Here is a 22,899-nt window from a genome sequence, read left to right as displayed (position 1 = left end):
AACCACCTACTACTCACTTGCAATGTTAAGAGACTCTAACTCCTGCCACTCGCCATCCCCCTCCTCTCTCAAGAAGTATCTGTGTCATTCTACAACTGCTTCTTTTCCCCCTTAAGCTCTAGCCACCCCACCACCCCCAAAACAGATGTGGACAAGAATCAGGGAAAAACCGAGATTTATGCATGTGCTATTGTCCTCTTATTTCTCGGGTGGTATACATGTGCAGAGTTCACTTAAGTTCTGGCTGCGAATACCCTATTTAATCAGTAGAAATGGATGTATGTTAGAGGGTGTAGTTAGGGTAAAGAAGGAAGCATCAGGGTACACGCAGTCCCCCATTCCTATACATACACGCTACGCACCTCACAAGTTTGACTAGCAGTAACATTGCTGCACACTAGGAGGGGAGAAGAGCCAGTTATTATAGTGGGAACAAACTCTACCACTGCACAAAAGCGGCTCCTTTTAAAATTTCCCCGTTTGCTAACCAGTAAGTTATTGAGAACTTGAGCTACTCGAACCTCCTTATTTCCACTGCCTCTTCTTGCGACGGAAAGGGGACGGAGAAGAGGACCCAGGGGGACCGAGAGGGTGGGCTTTATGCACACAGACCGTAGTCCAGGCTGTCTGCTTGGGAGACAACATTTCTAGATTACTGTTATTTCTGTGGAGAGAGGAGAGAGATCTTCCTAAGACTTGCACTTTTGGTAGAAAGCGCGCGTGTGTTTGTGTGTGAGTGAAAAGAGGGGGGCGGGAAAGAAAAGGCAACCTCGTTGCCCATCATTCCCTTGCACCGTCCAAGTCATTGCAAACCCTCTCTGTACATCCTTCCCACCACCACCACCTACTCCGCCCCCCCTACCCCCACCCACACGCTCTCAGCTGGGATCTGGCGTTAGAGCAATTGCAGCTTCTGGTAGCAATACCACTAGAAAGAGGGGGGAAAGGACCAACCTTCCCTTTTTTCCCTCCTGCCCCCACCCCGCAAAAAAAAAAAACAAACACCCTGACACGTTTCCCTGTTTGCAAGTCTCTAGGATCCCCTCCAGCCCCCCCCATTCCTAACCTCCTTCTCCCAGCACCCTCCACCCTACTAGCTCAGATCAAAGCGTCTCTCTCCCTCTAGTCGCTCACAGTGGCCGCCGCTCACTAATGGGATTGCAGGCTGGTGCCTGGCTCCGCTGCTGCTGCTGCCGCTGCTGCTGCCGCCGCCGCCGCCGGAGGGAGAGTCGCTGTCAGCTTTCGCCTAGACTCGCCGCGCCCGGGTGCTGAAGACGCGGGGATGATCAGAATCTTCCCGGATTTCAGCGTGCAGGTGACGGCCGCAGCAGCCGGCGGGGCAGCTGCTGGGGTGCCGGCCGGGGCAGGCATGGGAAGAGCTACCACCGCAGCCAACGGCAACCCGCAAAACGTCCAGGGCATCACTTCCTACCAACAGCGGTGAGTAGTCAGGACAAGAGGGCTGGGATTTTATTTTTTCAAGGTTAGGGAGTGGGAGGGTGGGCGACGACTCTAATATTCACTTGCTTCTGTTTTGTTCGCTTTAACATAAATGCATATCTACACACATCAACGAGCTTCTCGCTATATACACATATTTCTTAACATAAGAAAACGGGGGGGGGGGAGAATTCAGATTAAAAAGCACTCCAGTGCATCCTAGAAGTAAAATGGTCCACATAATACTCTTTTACAGCCAGACCTCTTAGTCCTCTTTTCCCCCTGCAAAGTAGTCGACTTTCAGTTAAGTACTAGATCCGGTTCCAGGTGCTTGGCAAAGTTTGGGATCCCATTCCCTTCCAGCGGAATTTCTCAATGTCAATGCCTGGGACAGATCCCGCTCTAAGTGGCAGCCAGGGGTATAATTGATCACGGTAGACTGATTGATAATTTGTTTTCAAACAGAATAGGAACAATTTTCACGTGTAGCTGCCGACTTGCAATTCTACATAATAGTGTTATCATGTCACCTGTTACTACGGGGAAATACAGCATGAAATCCGAGTCTACTCTGCACTGTGAAGTATTCATCTTAAACGCATTATGATGCAAATGTGTAAGATGCAGAGACAGGGAGTTAGGAAGCAAATCTTCCCAAGTTAGAATAAGTAGTAAGTGAAAATGCAGTTCAAATCCATCCATTCAAACCGTTATAGATTTTTGCCACAAACATGTATCAAAAATCATGTAACATTCAGTTCACCTTAGAAAGGAAAAAAAAAGAAACCCATTCAACTGGCCCAGAACACTACAGTTTTCCTAAAAAAAGAATTTAGGTAGTCCAAGGCTTTAACGAAACTTTAATCCACAACAGTGCAGCTGAGAAAACTAATAATCTAGAATGAAATTTAAACATTCCATGGGAGTGGGAGAGTGCTGTTTTGTGCCCTTGAGATGAAAGAAGGGGGGGAAAGTTAAACTAAATATTTGTATTCCCACAATTGCATAGATATAGGACAAAAAAAATGCAATGGCATGTAACTTTAAATGCATACATATCACATAAATCAAAGAACAGCTCTTCTTCCCCCCCCCCAACATTATACTTTAAACTTCATTGACTTGGGAACTTTAGTTGAACCAGCAGAATCTGAACCAAAAAGGTAAAGATAATCTATCATTCTCCTTTATTTTCTATTTCCTACACAATAGTAGGAATGGACTAGATCAGGGTAAAGGGTAAGGGGCAACTGAGTATTTTCCAAGTTGATGTCTACTATATCAAGTATCCTGCAGAAGACTTTTGTATATACTTTGCTTATTGAAAAATAAGTTCAAAAAGACATTCTTGGAAATAACTCAAAAGGATGTTTGGGTACTTTTCCTAGCCAAGGGGACTTTGGATTCACAATTTTTTCAGTCTTGTTTCACTCCGTCGAACACCCAAACATTTAATACAAAAGATCTGGGAACTTTTCAAATATAAAGGACCAGAAAAGAGTTGGGTTAGTGGTTTTCCTTTTCATGGTCCCTGTATGATTTTTTTTGGGTCACACATGAAACATTTAAATGACAATAGGAACTGGCGGTCACTTTAACTAGGAAGTACAGGCAACAGTCACAATAGTTTGGTTTGTGAAGTGGGGAAGTCAAGGGTCAGAAATGTCAGACTGGCTTTTAGACAAATGAAAAGAGTCTCTGGAGAGCTTAAGCTAGCCAGTAATGTATCAACTGGGCAGCAAGTGCATTTTCAGTGCTTCAGTTTGATTTCAATAGTTTGGTGTTGTCATTTCCTTTCAAAATCACTACAGACACATAGTCATGCAAGAACAAAATTCTGGGTTGTTATGAACCTAGCTAGTGCCCCTCCACCTGTTGAGGTTATGATTAGACCCCTGGAAAAGACTAGACATTTTACATGCTTGAAATTGTGACTTAAGACAAATAGTACATCAAGTTCCTAAAGCTCATTTGGATTTTACAGATTAAGGTTTTGCAACACGCACGCACACACCCCTATATACCCTTTCTGCTCAGAATATACTTCTAACTTTTAACTGTTATCCTTTTGAGAGGGATATTACATTATTACTAGGAAACACCACCATATCTCTGAAATCTGTAGCTGTCTTGGTTACCTTCTATTTCTGGCCAAGCAGGGATGACACCTGTTACTTTTCATAGTTTTACTTAATTCCAGGACGGGAAATAGAGTTTCTGTGAAACCAACAAAATAGATTATATAATGTGCTTTTGTGTGTAAAGGGAGGAAAACATCTCTTCTGTGCTCTGTTACTTCATCTGGAATGCAACAAGCAAAGGGTCAAGCTATAGAATCCAGAGAAGTGCAAAGTCTCTCCTACTTTATGAGCAGGGGTCTCACAGGATTAATTTTTAGATTAGTCTCTTGGTGTATGGAAGGAGCTTATATGTACACAAATTCATGGTGATATTTAACTAAAAGTTGTGAGTATTGAAAGAATATAATTTTGGAGAGGGGAGAGAGGAAGAAACTTTCTTTCAGGGGCTTGCAGAGCCCAGATAAAAATTCAAGTAAACAGAAGCCTCTCCCTGCATTGTCATCTTTGGTGAGAAAAGCCTCTTTTGTAGGGCTAATGTACCAATTGGCTCCTACTGCCAAACTTCCTAATTGCCATTTTTTTTTACCTCCCTGCTGGCCTGTTAACTCTAGTGTTCTGCCAATCCCATGGGCTCTTTTCTTTCAGTTTCAAAGTTATTCTCCATCGCATCCTACCTGTAGATTTTCCTCCTGAAGAAAATCTTGCAAGTATGAGGGGGTCTTGGAATTGAAATAGCCCCAAATTAAAAAACAAAAACATAACCCTAGTGAAATCTATCACTTCGCAAGCCCAAGAGTATAACTGACTCCTTCTTAGATTTAAATAAATTTTAAAAAATCTTAGTAAAGGGAAGACAATTTCAGATATTTCTTTTCCCTCCCTCTCAGTCCTCTCTCTCTAAAGGGGGAGTGGTACTCAAACCTCGTTTTGTATGTGTGGTGCCATATGACAGCTGCACCTTCTGTGCAACAAGCTGTATATATGGTGTCCCAATTCCTTCTTTCCCCTTGCTTCACAGGGGTGTTTGTGTCTGAGGTAGCTCAAATGTACTCTGAATTTCACAAACACAAACTTACCCTTCCAGGCTATGTATGTATGCATGCAATACAGAAAAACACTTGGGCTTTGGGACATGCCATTCATTTATTCTGACGGAGCACGTTCTTGCAAAGTGTATCTACACTGTTATATAAAAGTCTCTGAACACAGACTGGAGGACATAGGTGATTTTCTCCAAGTCTGCATGCTTAGCTATATACAACCATACATTTATTTAGTCTGCCTTCGAATGCACATTTGGAGAATGTGTCTCCTTTCTCCTTTCCTTGTCGGTTGTTGCCTATGAGTCTCTCTTCTTTCCCCCTCCCCTGGATCTGACACTCCAGAGAAGGGAAGTGTGTGAAACTGCAACTGAGTGGCGTTGTTGCGCCGGCAGCGGAGCTTCCCCTTCCCCTAACACATGAGAGAGAGAGAGAGAGAGAGAGAGAGAGAGAGAGAGAGAGAGAGAGAGAGAGAGAGAGAGAGAGAGAGAGAGAGAGAGAGAGGGAGAGGGAGAGAGAGAGAGGGGAGAGAGAGCGAGTGAGTGAGAGAGAGCGAGCAGAGAGAGCAGAGAGTCAGCAGTGCTGGGGGGAAAGCAGCTGGAAAATGCCCAGAAATACTTTCACAGCGGTCAAGCCAGAAAACCCCTGACTCTGTCCTCTCCACTCCCTCCCCCAGCTTTCTCCACGCCTACCCCTCCACCCCCCCCACCCCGCCTCCGGCCTAGGCCCCAGCTGCACCCCGCCGGTGGCGTGTGTGTCACACCTGCTGCCAAACCAAGGGTTGTGTGCGTGTGTCTGTGTGTGAGTGTGTGAGAGGGGGGAGATGTCCAGGGCCAGGCTGCCCGCGGGTGCCGTGCGCTTGCCTCCCCCTGCTGCTGCCTCTGCGCCCTCCTCCTCCTCCTTCTCCTCCTCCTCCTCCTCCTCCGCCTCCTCCTCTCTTCCACCACCACCACCACCACCAACACCGCCGCCTCCGCCGCCGCCGCCGCCGCCGCTGCCGCCCGCTGTCGCCTGTCTCTGCGCTGGGCATGTCTCGGGAGCCGGAGCTACCCGGGTTCCCTGCGCTCTGCGGCGCATGGACAGCGGCGGCGCTAAGCAAGGAGGCAGCAACCTGTGCCGGGGGGCACTTGCACCTCGAGGGGACCTCCGGCCGCCCGCAATGCTCTGGCCTCACTACTTTTCCGTAGCCTTCCTGTCTCACCACCATCGCTGCCGCCGCCTCTGCTGCTACTGAGACACACACACACGCACACACACTTACACACATACACCCACCCTCACACACACCCCCAAATCAGGAGGGGGGGAAGAGAGAGAAAAAAAAAGTAAGAGAGAAAAAAAATCAGGAAGATGGCGCCCACCAAGCCAAGCTTTCAGCAGGATCCTTCCAGACGAGAACGGTAACACTTTTCTGTTTATTGAACCTGCTGCTGGTGCTGCTGCTGCTGGTGCTGCTGCTTCAGAGGCGGCCCCAGCTGCCGCTGCTGCTGCTGCTGCTGGTGCTGCTGGGGCGGGCTCCATCCGCTTTGCAGCTCCCCTCCTTGGGCCGGGAGCTCCAGGGGAGGATGTCTCCAAGCTTGCGGATAACCCGCTAGCTTGTGGGGCCAGTTAGCTCCAGTTCCCCCCCAAATACTCCCCCTCCCACCTTGTCTAGCGGGGCTGCGGCAGCGTGTGGTGCAGCAGCAAGCAGCAGCAGTAGCGGTGGTGTCAGCGGCGGCAGCAGCAGTGGCAGCGGAGGCAGCGGAGGCAGCGGCAAGCGGCAGCAGCAGCAGCAGCGGGCGGCGGCAGCAGCAGCAGCAGCAGCAGCAAGTAGCTTAGCAGTCGCACCTCCCCGGCTCAGCGAATAGAGTGTCATGCTGAGGGAAGAAAAAAAAAAAGAAAGAAAAAGGGAAAGGTGGGGGGGGGAGTCTATGCGTGAGCAGCCGTACGGGGATGGGGGAGAACCTGGGGGATCCCCGGGGCCGCCGCCTCGGGTCCCTTGGCAGCTGCTCTCTAGGAAGGGAGTGGGGCTGGTGAGGGAGGAGGGAAAGCAGAGAGGAGGAGTACAAATGGGGGCGGGGGAATGAGAAAGCTTGCACCAGGCCCGAAATGTCTTGCTAAGGGGCCGTCTCTGTTGTGCCGTTCAAGTGCAGCTAGGCCAAGCTGAAGGAGATTGAGAGCTGCTCTGCTTAGCACAACAAACTGCACCCTTAAAACAACAGCAACAACAAAATCAAGTTGTAGGTTTCTCCGTCCTGCTCTCCACTCCCACTCTGCTCTCCTCTTCCAGGTATCCATCCCCCCAACAAAACAAATAAAGCAAAAACAAAACACCAAACCACAGTACACCTCTGGCAACAGTCGGAGCATAAATCTTTTCCAGCCTCCTTCCATCACCTTCCCCGGCTCCACTTTGGTTACTGTTCGGGGAGTCTCTGTTTCAAAAAGTTTCTGCTGAGAATTCTATATCCAGGCACGGGGCTCAGCCTGTGTCTTCTGTGAAGCTAGTTAAACTAGAGCAGCAAAAGAGAAAGGAGTTTGCATTCGAAGTATAGGAACGTATCCCAGTAAATACTGTTACACCTCAGAGTGACTAAACTGGCTTTCCAGTGGCTTTTCCCTTCAGTAGTCCATCCAGATCACTTGGTTTGGGATCCCATTAATGACATTAATCGCATGTAGCAGATTGGGTGAAGCAAAGTGAGTCTCTCTCACCCTGTGCTGGAGGAAATAGTGGAGAAGCTATTTTGAAGTTCAGCTGATGCCACCCTTTTATTTCAAGGGAAACCAGAAATGCAGCCAGACATATACAGACTAAGAGCAGAGTGATTGCTTTCCTCAGGATTAATTACAAGTGAACTCAGAGAGGGAAGTGTCAGGAAATCCTGTGGTTAATTGTAACATTTAGTTATCAGGCAACAGTTTTTACTTTTCGGTCACATGGTATCTAACGTGTGAGTTTTCAATAGAAGTTAACAGGGAGACTTCTAAATGCTTTAAAGAACTTTTATTGCATTATTTCATTCTTAAACTTGTCTCATTTCATGTCACGAATAGGAGTATCTGTTTTCAAAGTCTTAATAGTGATACATCTTCATAACATCAGAAGTGGATGGGTAGTCAATTGACTACTTCTGTACCTTCGAAGACTGCAGTCAAAAACTTTTCTTGGTTGTGTGTGTGTATGTATATGTACATATATATATAAAACACACATACACACATATATTTCCTATTTCAGTGTTTTCATGGTCTGTGTAATTGTATTACTTAAATATCACTGATGATGATGTAACTTATGTGTCTTGGTGTGGAATTTTTTCTTCATCAGAAACACTGAAGTTTTTTGTCATTTAGAAACCGTATAATCAACTTTGCTTTAGTTGTATTCAGATGTACATCTTATTTGAATAGCATTGTTATATCTGTGTAATGAAGATTTTGAGAGGAACAAAAAACAGTTTACAGACTACAGTCTCCTTCCTTCCTTCCTTCCTTCCTTCCTTCCTTCCTTCCTTCCTTCCTTCCTTTTTTTTTAAACCTAGTGTTGTGTTCAGTAGTGAGTATATTTGCTGGGACAGCTCCAGTAATCTCTCCAGCAGAAGCATATTTGTGTGCCATTTTGGGAATTTCTCTGAGATAGGAATCTTGAAGATAGAATTAATTTCTAGGGGAAACTTCATAGCCTGTGCATGAGTGCTTTCTTTATCACCTGTCTCCATTTGGCATTCGAAGAAGGTAAATCAAAGTGCGCGATTTGTTATTCTGCTCCACTTGAGAGCTGAACTAAATAACACTTGGTCTGAAATTCTGATTGAAGTTGTAGGAGGATATACTGTATTTAATTTAATGCCCTTTAATAGCATCTTCTTGTTCAGCTCTGATGCTGTCATTTTAAAGGTTGGATCAGAGTAGGCTTACCCTGTGGGGAGTGGGAGGAGTAATAAAGGGGAAAAGGAAAGGGTGATGTTAAGGAAAGGAAGGAAGGAAGGAAGGAGTTGTAAACTAAATTCTTAAAACCGTAATAACTACAAACTTGGCCTGCTCTATCCAAACAGTTGCATGCCCTAAGGGCTCTCTTTGTGATCAGGTTTTAAAAGGTTCCTAACACTTTCAGCATAAACATTGCATGTGTCAGTTAATTTGATTTTTCTATCAAGAAATGGGATGTCAGATGGTTTGTAAAGGATCAACTTGCTCTTTGTAGTTATTTGCTCTAGTGAAGTACCCTCCTCTCAACATTTATGCCCATCTTCTTCTTGAAACTTTAATAATATTTTCTGGACAACTGTTGCATACAAGGGTGTTGCTTTTTTTTTTAAAGACTATTTCTTATGTGCTTATTTTAGGTTGTGTTTTGCTCTGTAGATGAAAAATGGCCTCAAATTAGTGACTTCATAAAAGTTGCTGCTTTAGTGAACATTTATTAACCGTTCAAATTAATAATCAGAAACCTGTGGAAGACAAAATGTTTTTAAAATCACTTTTCTTTATTTATAACTGGAATGTATTAATGCATTACAAAATAATTTTTCCTATATATTGATAATGAACCAAAATTTGGATTAAAATGTTTTCCCTTGTGGTTGCCCTTGGTTAAAACCAAGTGTGGCTTAATTTTTTTTCTTGAACATTCACATTACCTATATAGATCCTGAAAGAACAATTTGAGAAGTTAATAAGTTTAAACTTGGATTGATTTCTTTTAAACTTCAGTAGGCTGCAGATTATATAGCCCTAGGCTAGATTTTTTTTCTGTTATGCGGATATATAACCAAGAAAATTAGAGAGACACAAGTGTCATACAGGTGATATGTCTGTGCTAGTTTGCAAAGCATATCACAGTATCATAGCACCATTGGTTTAAAGTAAAGGGGGAAAAAAGCCTCTTTTGTGGGTATTTCTACAGGATAAGCTTAAACACAGCAGTGATAAATGATGATATGCATTGTCTAACACTTGCTTTTATATAAATAGCTCCACAAGATTGCTTAAATGATAATCGAAAATATGAAATAGGGTGGCCTTCATATCACAAGGCCAAGGGTCTACAAATGGAAAAAACTGAAATAATGAAATATTTCCAAGGCAACACACTGTCAACAAGAACTGTAATGCATGAACATATCATGGAGCTACCAGAGAGGATATTAGATCTTATGGCTTTAGAGCCAGGAGTTATAATGACCTTTATTAAATAGTACCCTCCCACATTACAACATCCTTTCTGATTTCTGATTTATGGATTTCTAGTCATAGAGCTATACAAAATTTGAAATATGTCAGCCTCTACTTTTGATTTGTTATTAAAAACAGCCCTAGAATTGACATTAGTTGGGATTTGTATTTGATTAGGGTTTGGTAAAGACAAAATGTATTTGGGGACTTTTTCAGTACCTAATGGGATCCCAAGTAAATTTTTGTCCTCAGTGGCTTTTTATCACATTATTTAAAATGTAACTTTTTGTTTCTTACTAAGTTTTGTGAAGTTGATATCTCTTTCAGGAGCAAATACTGTGAGAAATATGTTGCACAGTAAATATGTCCTAAGAAATGGAACAATTGGGTATTTTAGGGGTATTAATTTTGAGCTTCTCCTCCAATGTGCTACATTAATTTTAACACAGTGTCACAATGGTAGCACCCAGTAGTAGAGCTATTTTTAAGAGAATGTCAGAATTTCCATTAACCCCTTGACTCTTTCTCTCTGCCTCAGTTTTTAGTCTGTGATCCACTGGAGATTTCAAGTCACATTGGCTTGAAACTGGACATTAGGAATGCCAGTCTTATGGAAATTTTGTTTCCGTTGCCAGCCACATTATATTCTTTAAAAAAAAGAAACCCAGTATTTTTTGAGTATTCAAAAAATCTAGTTTTTTAAAAATTAAAAGTTTTTTTTTTATTTCTATAGATGTTTACTTTTTGAGATAGAGGAAGGGAAAATTGTCCGATTTTTTTTTCAAAATCACTCAGTAACATATTACATGACAGGTCTCCCCACAGTGTACTTTATAATAACATTACATATTCAACTCTTAATTTTCCTCCTATTTTCTTAAAGTTCTTGTGAGCCTCTTGCCTCTGCAGAGTTCTGCTGAATTCACCTATGAGAACAGAACAACTGCTAGACCCTTTCCCTCTGTTGGCACAGCCTTAAGAACTAGTTGAAAGGTGGAACATGTAGTGAGCTCACTGGTTGGGAGCTTATGCCACAGCACCTAACCACTTTGACTGATTGTATTGATGTTGTATTGACTAAACTGACAGACCATTTGTTTAGATGTTGTGTAGACCTATCTTTAATTGCTTCAGGTTGAATCCGGCTGAAACTTAGTAGAAAAATTATAATGCTGGAAAAAGAAAAAACAGTTTTGTTATAAGCCCACTCTTTAAATTTAAATGTTATAAAAGTTTAACATAAAGGAATTTCAGATTTATTGTTTCAAATAAGTTATACATGTTTGAGAAACATGTTTAGAATTTAGCAGGAAACATGTTAATGTTTGCTTTTCATTTAATGCCAATTTTGCATTTTCATAATGGTGAATCTTTTTCTTCACTGGACAACATAATAAACCAACTGTAACTGAATGTTATTTTTTTTACTGCACTAAGCCCCATTAGTGTGAATAGGATGTTAGGACTATTAAGTTTGATAGAACCATACGTAGTTAGAATAATTTGTAGTAATATTAGCAAGACTGCAGTGCATAAACAGAATATGGCTTGGTAAGAGTAAAGTGATTGCTTGTACATCCAAAAATACCTACAATAATGATAAGGACCAAATACTCCCTCTAGAGTTTTGTGTGGCTGGATTTGTATGGTAGGAAAAGTTCTGCTTAATTAAATGGGACACTTGTGGCCTTGATTTTAAAACTCTGAAGAGCAAGAAAAGTATTCATTATTTCACAGTGTCCATATCCTAGATGCCTAGCATTCATTCATTCATTCATTCATTCATTCATTCACTTGTTCACCAAAATTTATTGGGTGTAGTATTATGATAGGTCCTAGTGTTTGTTTCATCCCATGAAAATATCTACCTTGAATGCAGAGTTGTATTAGTAGGGCCTGTAGATATCTTTCTCTTTCTACATGACTGTATAATAAAATAATTAGAGTGCAAGACTGGCAGTCAGGATTATTATATTCTGAATTGGTTTCTTATGCCATTAGTCAGTGTGATCTAGGGGTGGGTCAGTTAACTTGTAAAACACTTAAGTTAACATTTGTTAACAAAACTGGCTTGAGATGCTTTGGTAGAATTAAGAATAAAAGATTCTACATAACTCTAAGCAAAATAATAGTCAATAGAAAAGATTTTGTGATAGATTACCTTATGAAAAATAAGTAGTATATGCAGATGGAGAAAGTTACCCTAGTGTAGCATCCTGAGTTTGACATCAGCTCTTTGAAGTGAGAGATTTTTGAAAGAAAGGTGCAGAACCCTCTACGACAAAGTTTCCTAATACTATAAGTAATGGTCTAGCTCTGTCATACATTGGTCTTGGGAGGGCATTCAGGATATCAGGTAATCTCTTTTGATGCATGAAAGTAATAGTTTACAAAATCATAGTGTGAATCAGTGTTGAGCCAGAGATAGGAGGCTAGGTTTTTTCCCCTTTGCTTTGGTAACAGCATCAAAGAGAATTATATAAAGAACATTGAGATGAGGGAAACAACTGCATTTCTAGACATAATTTTAAATATAATATTTTGGAATATCAGTTGTAGGAGTTGGCGCTGTTAGTAAACTATACTTATCATTACATACAAACAAAAAATGGACCATTAAACTTTATAAACAATGACCTCCTTGATTTCTTCCCTCTTCACCTCTAAACCGCTTGAGAGACCATGGGTACTGAAAACTTTGTCTCTGCCTGATGTCTTGGCCATGTATCAATGTTTTGATCAGATAAGGTTGGTCAGACATGAAGCAAGCTTTCTAAGGTGTGATTTAGCAGAACTATGTTTCAAGAAACTTTTTAATACCTGACTATATCTCTGTTCACTGAAGAATGAAGACTAAACTTGTCACCATTGAAGGCATGCTTCATTTGCATTTGTATTTTTCAGATGTAGTATTGTCAATCAAATTTTTATTTCCTTGACAAAGCAAAATTTTTAAAAAAGGGTTTTTTTTTTAAAGGGCACAAGGGATAGATAAATATCTACTTTAGCAGCTCAAAGTTCTAAGTTTTTGTTGACATACCTTAATGAAATAATCACACTTAAACCAAGAAAACCAAAATTTCACATGTGAAATCTTAGGAGAATCTGGGCTTACGTTCATAAAGCTTTAATGTGGTTCTTCATCACCTATATCATGAAGGACCCCAGTAAAGTGTCAAGGAAAGAGAGGGAGCAACCCTATAAGAGTCAGTAAGAGGCATGAGTAAAACAGGGGTGGCAAAATTTAAAAGTCCTTAGATTATCTTAAAATAAACAGTATCTGATTACAGTAGTTAATTATCATCAATCTTTTCATGCAGGAGGAAAGTGATCTGACTTTGGTACCTAGGTTAAATACAACTAAAACTCAGGAAATGCATCACTTATTTAAAAAAAGTAGTTTACCACAACTTTTCTCCATCTCTATTCGTAAGTCTGGGTTATTGAAAATACGTCATCTTTTTTTGGGGGGGGTCATGGGAGATTTACCTCATGAGGGTCATGGCACATACTCAGGTTTTTACTAACAAGAAAATTTTCATGTACACTTGATATAACAGGAATGACATATGAAAGGATTTCTTTCTAAAACAGTAAATTCAATGATAATGTACCAAAGAAATCTCTGTGAATCTCATTTCCTAAAGTAATGCTTAAGACTTTTCTAATCTCTGTCTAGATATTATGATTTGTTCTTTAGAATTGCTCAGAATTTATTTGATGAGGTCAGATGGCAAGAGTGAATATTTTACAGAACATAACTACTTGGTCTTCAATATATGAAGTACTCAACAAATAACACGACCCATAATTAATATGTATTGCACTGATTAAGGGAGAAACATTTTGTACATCAAACTGCTTTCCTGTGACTGTCTCAAGAGAGCATACACATCTTGTTTCCATGTGACTTTTACATGTGGGTTTCTGTAATTTAGATACATGCCTATATACCGTACATACAGTATTGTTGATGTTTACTTAAAATGGGAAAGGATGTTCCAACAATCACTTCAGCATGCTGTAAATGTCTTATTTTAGATAAAGTTAAATTTAAATATGTGTAGTGGAATGGTGCCTTTTTGTTTTACTAATGCTGTTAGGAAAAAGTAGGCTCATCATTTTCTTTTGCACATTTTTATTGTTCTGTGTAAATGTAATTTGTTAATCCTGTGAAATTTGTCATAGATAAATTTGCTTGGATTATCTTGTCACCACCGTATCTGCATTCTTTTGTTCATTGCTTATTCATAATTTAACAGTCTGGCAGCGAGCCTTTTTGGGATGCTCACAAAAGATATATGACCTCTACCAGCTGCTACTATAACCTGCAGAATGCACAGCAAGACATTAGAAACGTGAGGATTCCTCTACTGATGAAAGTGCTCTTCATTTAAACAGTCTGTTCATAAGAATCTCAGGAATCTCTGCGAGTAGCACTTTTGATTTTTTCCCCTGCCTTGCAAAATTAGTTCTAACAGTTCATTTGGTGTGAATTTTTCAGATGGGCCAAAGGAACTTAAATTCCCTTTTAATGTGACATTTTCCCCTGGTAACTGCATACTTTAAAATGTGTTACTATTTGGGGTTGAAAGTTGGCCAGGGGTGATTTTATGGCAAGGATAAGAAAGAAAAGTGAGACTATCAGGTAAACAATATCAGCTCCTGATTTGCAGGAAATCTCACTGATTTAACCCTGCTCTAGTCCAAACCTTTTACAGTTTGTACTGTGTAAATACTTAGTATTATATAGTACAGGGGAGACATTAAATAGAATGCTACTTGAAGTGTAACAACATTTTAGATTTTCATTATTCTCCTGACTTAGTTTAGCATATAAATTTATTCCCATTTTACTTTACTTTTTTTCCCCCCTTCTTCAGATCTGCAGATCAGCCTTTGAGTAATGGCTAGTTTTTTACCTCTCTCTCATGCAGGCATATGATTATAGTTCAAAATAATTCATTGCTAATCCATGCAGTATTGGTTCATCTCCATCACTGTTTTGTGATTAGAGCCTGAGGCGGCTGCATAGTTTCCTGCCCTGATTTTCTTTTACTGCAACCCTTGTTTTAATATAGCTCAATAGCCACCGCACTCTCCTACCCATCCTTTTCCATTCCTCATCTGTATCGATTGCAGGAGATTAATATTTATTTGAAGCTATTTTTCAAGGGTTTGTGAAAAATATATTCATTTCCTACAGTGAATCTTCAAATATAGTGAGAGAAGTAGGGCTCAGGTATGTAACTAATCTGATGAAGTTAACTGTTGCTTTTACATTCTTGGTCCCTTGCTGTGACCAATTTTTTTTTCTTTCCACATAAAGCAGGAAGTTAAGATTCTTTTTAAAACATGCACTTTGTTTTTCTTCTAAAAATACTTTTGAAATCAGGATAGGGTAATGATAATACTTAGAGTTCAATACCATTTGTTTTCAGTAGTTCTAGAGTGACAGAAACTCCTTATGGTTTCACATATCATCTAAATAGGTACTGTACCTAGCTAGTATAATCCTCATAACACATATTGATTGGCCTGAATTGGATGTTTCCTGATCATGCTTCTTATCTATTATTTTGCTTAACATCAAATATTGTCAATTTTACCAGAAGGTCACCTAAAAGATTTTTTGAAGACTTTGTTTCAGTTCTCAGTAGTCCTGTGTTCCTTTTAATAATTACTTTCATCTCATTGTAGCTGTGTGTTTGAAAGTGTAGGTCAATGAGGATGATTGCATTCAGAATTTCATGATCTGTGTAGTGGAACAAATTGAAAGCAAAGCCTGTATCAATCACTGTGAAGGGAGGGTTAATTGTTACTGCTTCTCAAGCCTCTGGACAGATAAACCAGTAATGAAATACTTATTGCTCTGATATGTGAATGCTAAAAGACGAAACAATGGAAACAGAAGCAGCCTTCAAAGATAACACAAAAAAAGGGGAAAGAAAAAGAATAAACTCTACTAAAGTAAGATACTGTATATAATCTGCATTAACTCTTTTCAAAGTTAAATTGTTTTCAGCTACAACTCTCTTTTGGTGGCATTTTAGGGGAGGGGTGGATGTCAGATTGCTACAGCCAAATAAGAATATGAATGGAAAACTCTTCTTAGGTGAAAAATATAGTGTGTGTGTTTTATGCTAATTCTGAACCTCAGTGAAGAGTAACATTTTACTTGTCACTGAATGGTGGTTTTTGTTTGCTATTGATGATATCTTTAAAAATATATATAATTTTTTACCCCAGGCATGTATTAAAACCTTTGTGTTTTGTTGTCTTTGAAAGGAATTTGGAGACTTCGGGGCCATTGTAGATGAAAGTAAAAAAAGAAAAATAGAAATAATAAGAAAAGATTTAGTGTATCAAACAAATTATGAGATTATAGTAAATATATTTAACCATTTCTTCAATAGGGGCTTAACATTTACACATCTGTTAGTTACTTATATGTTGAAATATATGCAAAAATATTTAGCCAAATTGAAGTCTTAGGCCCATGACAATCATCTCAACACAGTGGGTAGTTCTGAAAATTAATGAGAATGATAATACTGTAAAGACTGTTCCAGAGTTTGCCCAAATTCATTATCTAAGACTCTTGTTAAGAACATCTCAAAGAATTTTAACCAGGAAAATATATTAATGGTTCAAAAGCATTTTCAAAACCCTGATTTATAAAAGTATAATGGAATTATATATGCAAGAGTTATAGTTCTCAACACAAATAGCACAGGACATTATGAAGGCATATTTTCCAAAAATCTTGCATTATGGGTTCATCTACAGTTTTGAACCTAATTTATTATTTTGTTTTGTATGTGTGGGAGGAAAAATTGAATATAATTAAAATTTGAAAAGTAACATTGAATCCTTATAAAAGGAAAGAAGTCTATACCTGCAAAAAAGGTTAAGTAAAAATAATCTTTTAGTAATCATTTAAAGTTTGATGTAAATATCTGCTGGACAATCATCGGAAAAGAGCTGTCCCACATCTTGAGATTTTTCTTCAGAATGTTAAGAATTTCCTGTGGCCTGTTTCCTGACAGGATTGGTGCAGCTGTGCATCATATGAAATAAAAGAACTGGGCACTGTCCCTGTTATACAGAGGTCCTGTACTTCAGGAAACATGGGTGTTGATTGGGGGTATTTTTAAAACAACTGTAATATTAACTAAATTCCATATTGTTTTCAACATTTCTAAATCAGAAAATTCAAAAATGCCTTTTCAGTATGCAACTGAGACTTAATTTTGAAATAATTTGACAACAAATATTGGTTATAGCCCATTATCATAGCTGGGTTGACACACATATACCATTTGTGATGACATACATTATGAAATGCTTGGGCTGTCAATAGTCAGGCATAGAAGTAGGAATAGTTTTAATTCTTCTTTTTATTTGATACTTTAATAGATTCAGCATTTTATCTGTGTGGGTAGTCCCTCAAAAGATAGAGCTCATGAGCCACATGTGGCTTTTCAGCTGATCTACATCCTTCACTAAATCCACTCAGCTTTCGGGGGGGGGGGCTACCTTACGTAGTTCTTTGGACATTACATGGATTAGATAGAGCACAGGACCTGTCTCTCACTCTGACTACATGACTAGCCCAACTTCTTTTCCATCCACATATTTTTCATTCATTCACTCTGGTAATGTACTTTATGTTAACTCTCCTAAATCATTCTTAGTTGGTAATACGTTGCCCTTATAATCAGGTTGAATTAAGCAGCCCACCACGTGTCTTTCCATTGCCCTTTGGGTAAACTTTAACTTTAATTCTCAGTCTCTGAAAAGTTAAAGTTTTTTTCATAACACCAATAACAAATAGTGTTTCAGCCTACATAACAGCATTTGGTGGATTTTCTTTTCTTTTCTTTTCTCTCTTTATTTTTTAGGATCAATCATTACATATTTCAAAATGGATTATATTATTTACTTACAGATTAGGAAATAGGAAAATATTATTAGTTGTAGAAACGATGCTGCTTATTACATCTTCTAATACCTTTCAGTAAGATTCATTTCAACTTATTAAGTATCTATTATGTTCAAGGCACTGCACTTTATAGCTTTATAAGAAGGTATACCTTAAACAAAGTCTCTTCATGAGTTAGGGCCTCCGTTAGCTAATCTATAAAATGATGATATTTTCATTTTGTGTAGCACCTCTGTGGCTGTCTGTATATCTAACTATCATCACCCTATCGAATATGCAGACACTATCTCCCTCATTAGAAAATAAGTTTCTTGAGGGGCAGGGGTTGTTTCACTTTTTTTTTAATTCCCATAACCTAACCTGGAACTTGGTAGTTGCTTAACTTGTTTATTTATTGATTGATTCTATGATTTTGGCTTTGTGATCCAAGAATTCTATTGATGTGTTGTTTTTTTTTTTCTTTAACCAAGTGATTTTAATATTCACAAATATTCTTTAGTTATGAAAATGTATGAAGTAGATTAAGGTTTCTTATATTAAATGTGATAAATATCATGCTGGTTTTATTCAATAAAGATAGAACATTTAGTTATTTTTCTTTTATGAAAACCTCGTTGAAATGAAACTTCTTGTTTCAGGAATGTCCTGAGGGATAGTAAACTGAAAGCAGTAGTGTGTATTGTTATATTTTAAAGTGACATACTATACATGTGACTCAATGTAACACTAAATAAAAACTACTCTCAGTGTTGTAGATAAATAAATTTGCTGGTTGAATTCAATTGAGGCAGTAGTGAAATTCTGGAAATGTCTTGCAACCAGAAGCAACACCACAAAATAAGAAGTTAACAAAGTCATATTTGATGGATAGATAAGAGGTTAGGGGACTAATCTGAAATTTTTATGTATTACTAAAGCATTTGTACTGGAAGAAATTTCCATGGTGAGATGTTATCCAAACTATAGAAGTTCTTTATTTTATTTTTTTTAAATATAAATTTATTTATTTTTAGTTTTCAATATTCACTTCCACAAGTTTTTGAGTTCCAAATTTCTCACCCCTCCCCCCACCCCAAGATGGCATGCATTCTGAATACCCCTTCCCCTGGTCTGCCTTCTCTTCTATCTCTCCCCCCTCCCTTCTCTTATCCCCTTCCCCTTCTATTTTCCTGTAGAGCAGGATAGACTTCTGTACCCCATTTCCTGTATTTCTTATTTCCCAGTTGCATGTGAAAACATTTTTTTTAAAACATGTGTTTTTAAAACTTTGAGTTCCAAATTTTCTTCCTTCCTCCCTCCCCACCCACCCTCATTGAAAAGGCAAGCAACTCAATATAGGTTGTACATGTGCAGTTATGCAAAACTCTTCCTTAGTAGACATGTTGTGAAAAACTAACTCTATTTCCCTTAATCCTATCCTGCCCTCCCATTTATTCTATTCTTTCTTTTGACCCTGTCCCTCCTCAGAAGTATTTGCTTCTGATTACCCTCTTTCCCAATCTGCCCTCCTCTCTATCACCCCCCTGCTCTCTTGTCCCCTTCTCCCCCTATTTTCCTGTAGGGTAAGACAGATTTCCATACCCAATTGAATGTGTATGTTATTCTCTCCTTAAGCCAAATCCTATGAGAATAAGATTCCCTCATTCCCTCTCACCTTCCCCTGTTTCCCCTCCACTGTGAGAGACTTTTCTCTTTTTTTTTTTGTGAGATAATTTACCCCATTCTACCTCTCCCTTTCTTCTCCGAGTATCATCCTCTCTCATCCCTTAATTTTATTCTCCAGATATGACCCCTTAATCTTCAACTCACCCTGTGCCCTCTATCTATCTATATATACATACATACAATTTTTTTCCTTCAACTACCCTAATACTGACAAAGTTCTCATGAGTTACAAATATCATCTTTCCATGCAGGAATGTAAACAGTTCAATCTTAATAAGTCTCTTATGATTTCTCTTTCCTGTTTACCTCTTCATGTTCCACTGAGTCCTGTATTTGAAAGTCAAATTTTCTGTTTAGCTCTGGTCTTTTCATCAGGAATGCTTGAAAGTCCTCTATTTCACTGAATGACCATTTTTTCCCCTGAAGGATTATACTCAGTTTTGCTGGGTAGGTGATTCTTGGTTGTAATCCTATCTCCTTTGCCCTCCTGAATATTATATTCCATGCCCTGGTCCTTTAATGTAGAAGCTGCTAAATCTTGTGTTATCCTGATTGTGTTTCCACAGTACTTGAATTGTTTCCTTCTGGCAGCTTGTAATATTTTCTCCTTGACCTGGGAACTCTGGAATTTGGCTACAATATTCCTAGGAGTTTTCCTTTGGGGATCTCTTTCAGGAGGAGATCTGTGGATTCTTTCAATTTCTATTTTGCCCTCTGGTTCTAAAATATCAGGGCAGTTTTCCTTGATAATTTCTTGAAAGATGATGTCTAGGCTCTTTTTTTGATCATGGCTTTCAGATAGTCCAATAATTTTTAAATTCTCTCTCCTGGATCTATTTTCCAGGTCAGTTGTTTTTCCAATGAGATATTTCACATTGTTTTCTAATTTTTCATTCTTTTGGATTTGTTTTACAGTGTCTTGATTTCTCATAAAGTCACTAGCTTCCAATTGCTCTATTCTAATTTTTAAGGAAGTATTTTCTTCAGTAATCTTTTGGACTTCCTTTTCCATTTGGCCAATTTTTCTTTTTAGGGCATTTTTCTCCTCATTGGCTTTTTGGACCTCTTTTGCCATTTGGGTTAGGCTGTTTTTTAAGGTGTTATTTTCTTCAGTATTTTTTTGGGTCTCCTTTAGCAAGCTGTTGACTTGTTTTTCATGATTTTCTTGCATCACTCTCATTTCTCTTCCCAGTTTTTCCTCTACTTCCCTTACTTGCTTCTCAAAATCCCTTTTGAGCTCTTCCAAGGCCTGGGACTGATTCATATTTTTCTTGGAGGCTTTGGATGTAGGAGCTTTGATTTTGTTGTCTTCTTCTGGTTGTATATTTTGATCTTCTTTTTCACCAAAGTAAGATAATATAGTCTGACTCTTTTTGCACTGCTTGCTCATGATCCCAGCCAATTACTTGAGTTTTAAACCTTGTTAAGGTAAGAGTCTGCTTCCAATGTGGAGATGTACTGTCCCAAGCTTCAGGGGTTTGTGTAGCTGTTTTCAGAGATACTTGTAGGGACCTGTAAATTTTCAGTTCTTCCAAGGTGGTATGATAAGGGGCGAGGTGTTTACTCCTTTCCTGGCCTGTGACCACAAGTATTCCTTTCTGTCCTGTAACTGTGAGGAGGGGTTCATCTCACAGCCACTACAAGCTCCACCACGCCAGCGCTCCTCCTCACCCCAACACTGCCGCCCAGAACTGTGACCCAGATCCACACACGGGCAAAGCAAGAGATTCCTGCCCCAGCACTGGCAAAGAGATCCCTGCAGTCCCTCTCTGATCAGCCACTGGATTCCCCCTCAGTCTGTGGGCTGGAAGTTCGGGAAGCAGCTGCCCCGCCCAGGGCCAGGCTCTTGGGGAATGGAGCTGAGACCCCGCCTTCCTCTCTGACCACCGGCAGAAACAGACTTTTCCCACTGACCTTCTAAGTTGTCTTTGGCATTCGTGGATTGAGGAATCTGGAAACCTCCACAGCTGCCCGCGGTTCAGTCCTCTGAGACCTGCTTCAGGTTTGCTGCGGCCTGCGCGCCCACGCTGCACTGTGCTCCCAGCCCAGCGCGATACACCTTTCTGATCAATCATCCAGGTTGTCTTGGGCTGGAAATTTGTTTCCCTCTGTCTTTTTGTGGTTTCTGCTGCTTCAGAATTTGTTTAGAGCCATTTTTTATGAGTATTTGGAGGGGTTTGGGGGAGAGCTCAAGCAAGTCACTGCTTTCACTCCACCATCTTGGCTCTGCCCCACCCCTATTCTTATTTTTACTTTTTCAGCAAGACTTTAAAAAACTTAGTTCCTCTTAGCACCGTAAAGGTTCAATGACTATATAAGTTCTTTCTTCTTTTTTTTTACTTTTTCAGCAGAACTTTAAAACTTAAAAAAAATCTTTCCTATTACCACTGTAAAGGTTCAAAGTTTGTAGTTTAAAAAAATCAAATAAGAAAATAATTGTTATTATTAGGACTAGTGCATTAAATAGCATTGTTATTAAGTTGTTTACAATTCAGCAAGCATTTATTAAGTACCTGCTGAGTTCTGGGCACTTTGGTGGGTGCTTAGACTACAAAAATAGTTGCTGTCTTCAAGGAACTTACCTTCTCTTGGGAGAAAACAATGTGTACATGCAAATTTAAATATAAAACACACAAAAAAAATCTATTCAGGGTAAGAACAGTGTCTATTGTGAATAGCAATTTGTTACCAACACAATGAGGATTCCAGAAGTCACATTAGAATGGTAGGATGGAATGAGATAGAGACATGGAAGGAATGGGGCTGAAATGGATGGATATGAAAGAGGCCAGGGAATGAAGATGAATGAGGTGGCTTGCAAAACAGGATCACAGAAATTCCAAGTTGAACCATAAAGCAATAGATAATCTGGTCCTTTGCAGTAGCAATGGTAATTTTTAAAAAAGCAATCTCTAAGTAAGAAGTAAAATGAGAGCAAAAATATATGCAAAGTGATGGGGTAGATGATTAATATAGTTCTGCTTGACAGTCAAGGCAGGAGTTAATAGAATCATGGGTATGTGTGATGTACTTACCCTCTAATTCTCAGCCAGGTTAGCTCTTCCTCTGGGCCCCCTCTGATGTTGAGTAGTTTATCTCCCCCATTGTACGAGGCTTGGGAGAGATGTTAATTCTGGACTGGTGAACTATGTAGGGAGAGGATGGAATGGACTAATTGGGGAGTTAATATAATATAAAGAAGAGTCACTTCATTTGAACCATGGCTGTCCTGCATACTAAATTTGTGATCTTGGGTGAGTGACTTAATTATTGGGGCCTTAAGCTCTTCATACAAAATGTGAAGGATAGATGAGAAGATATCTAAGGGCCTTCTATCTCTAAATCAATGATCTTATGACCTTAAAAAAAAGCCATCACCCAGGTAACATGTATATATTGTTGTTGAAATAACTATGGCAACCCTTTTACTTTCCTGCAAATCCTATAGACTGACTATAGATTTCATCCTCAGTCCACTGTTTATTTGTGTTAGTTGAACACCATTTACCTTTAGCCAAAAGACCTTCTAACTTTTTTTCTTGAAAAGTTAAAAGTTGTGCAAATCCCCTAT

General features: G+C 39.4%; 1 protein-coding gene across 1 annotated transcript in view; it reads left to right on the top strand.

Moving 5' to 3' along the window:
* Nucleotides 1-5,513: 5,513 nt before the first annotated feature.
* Nucleotides 5,514-22,899, top strand: part of NPAS3 (neuronal PAS domain protein 3) — a 1,126,677-nt gene continuing 1,109,291 nt past the window's right edge. The window contains 1 exon segment of the mRNA XM_078151394.1: nt 5,514-5,961. Coding sequence (XP_078007520.1) covers nt 5,912-5,961 — 50 coding nt within the window. The 5' untranslated portion in view covers nt 5,514-5,911.

This window comes from Phascolarctos cinereus, unplaced genomic scaffold, assembly GCF_003287225.1.
Source record: "Phascolarctos cinereus isolate Bilbo 61053 unplaced genomic scaffold, phaCin_HiC Scaffold_3;HRSCAF=262, whole genome shotgun sequence".
NCBI lineage: Eukaryota > Metazoa > Chordata > Mammalia > Diprotodontia > Phascolarctidae > Phascolarctos > Phascolarctos cinereus.
This window is presented reverse-complemented; position numbering and strand designations above follow the sequence as displayed.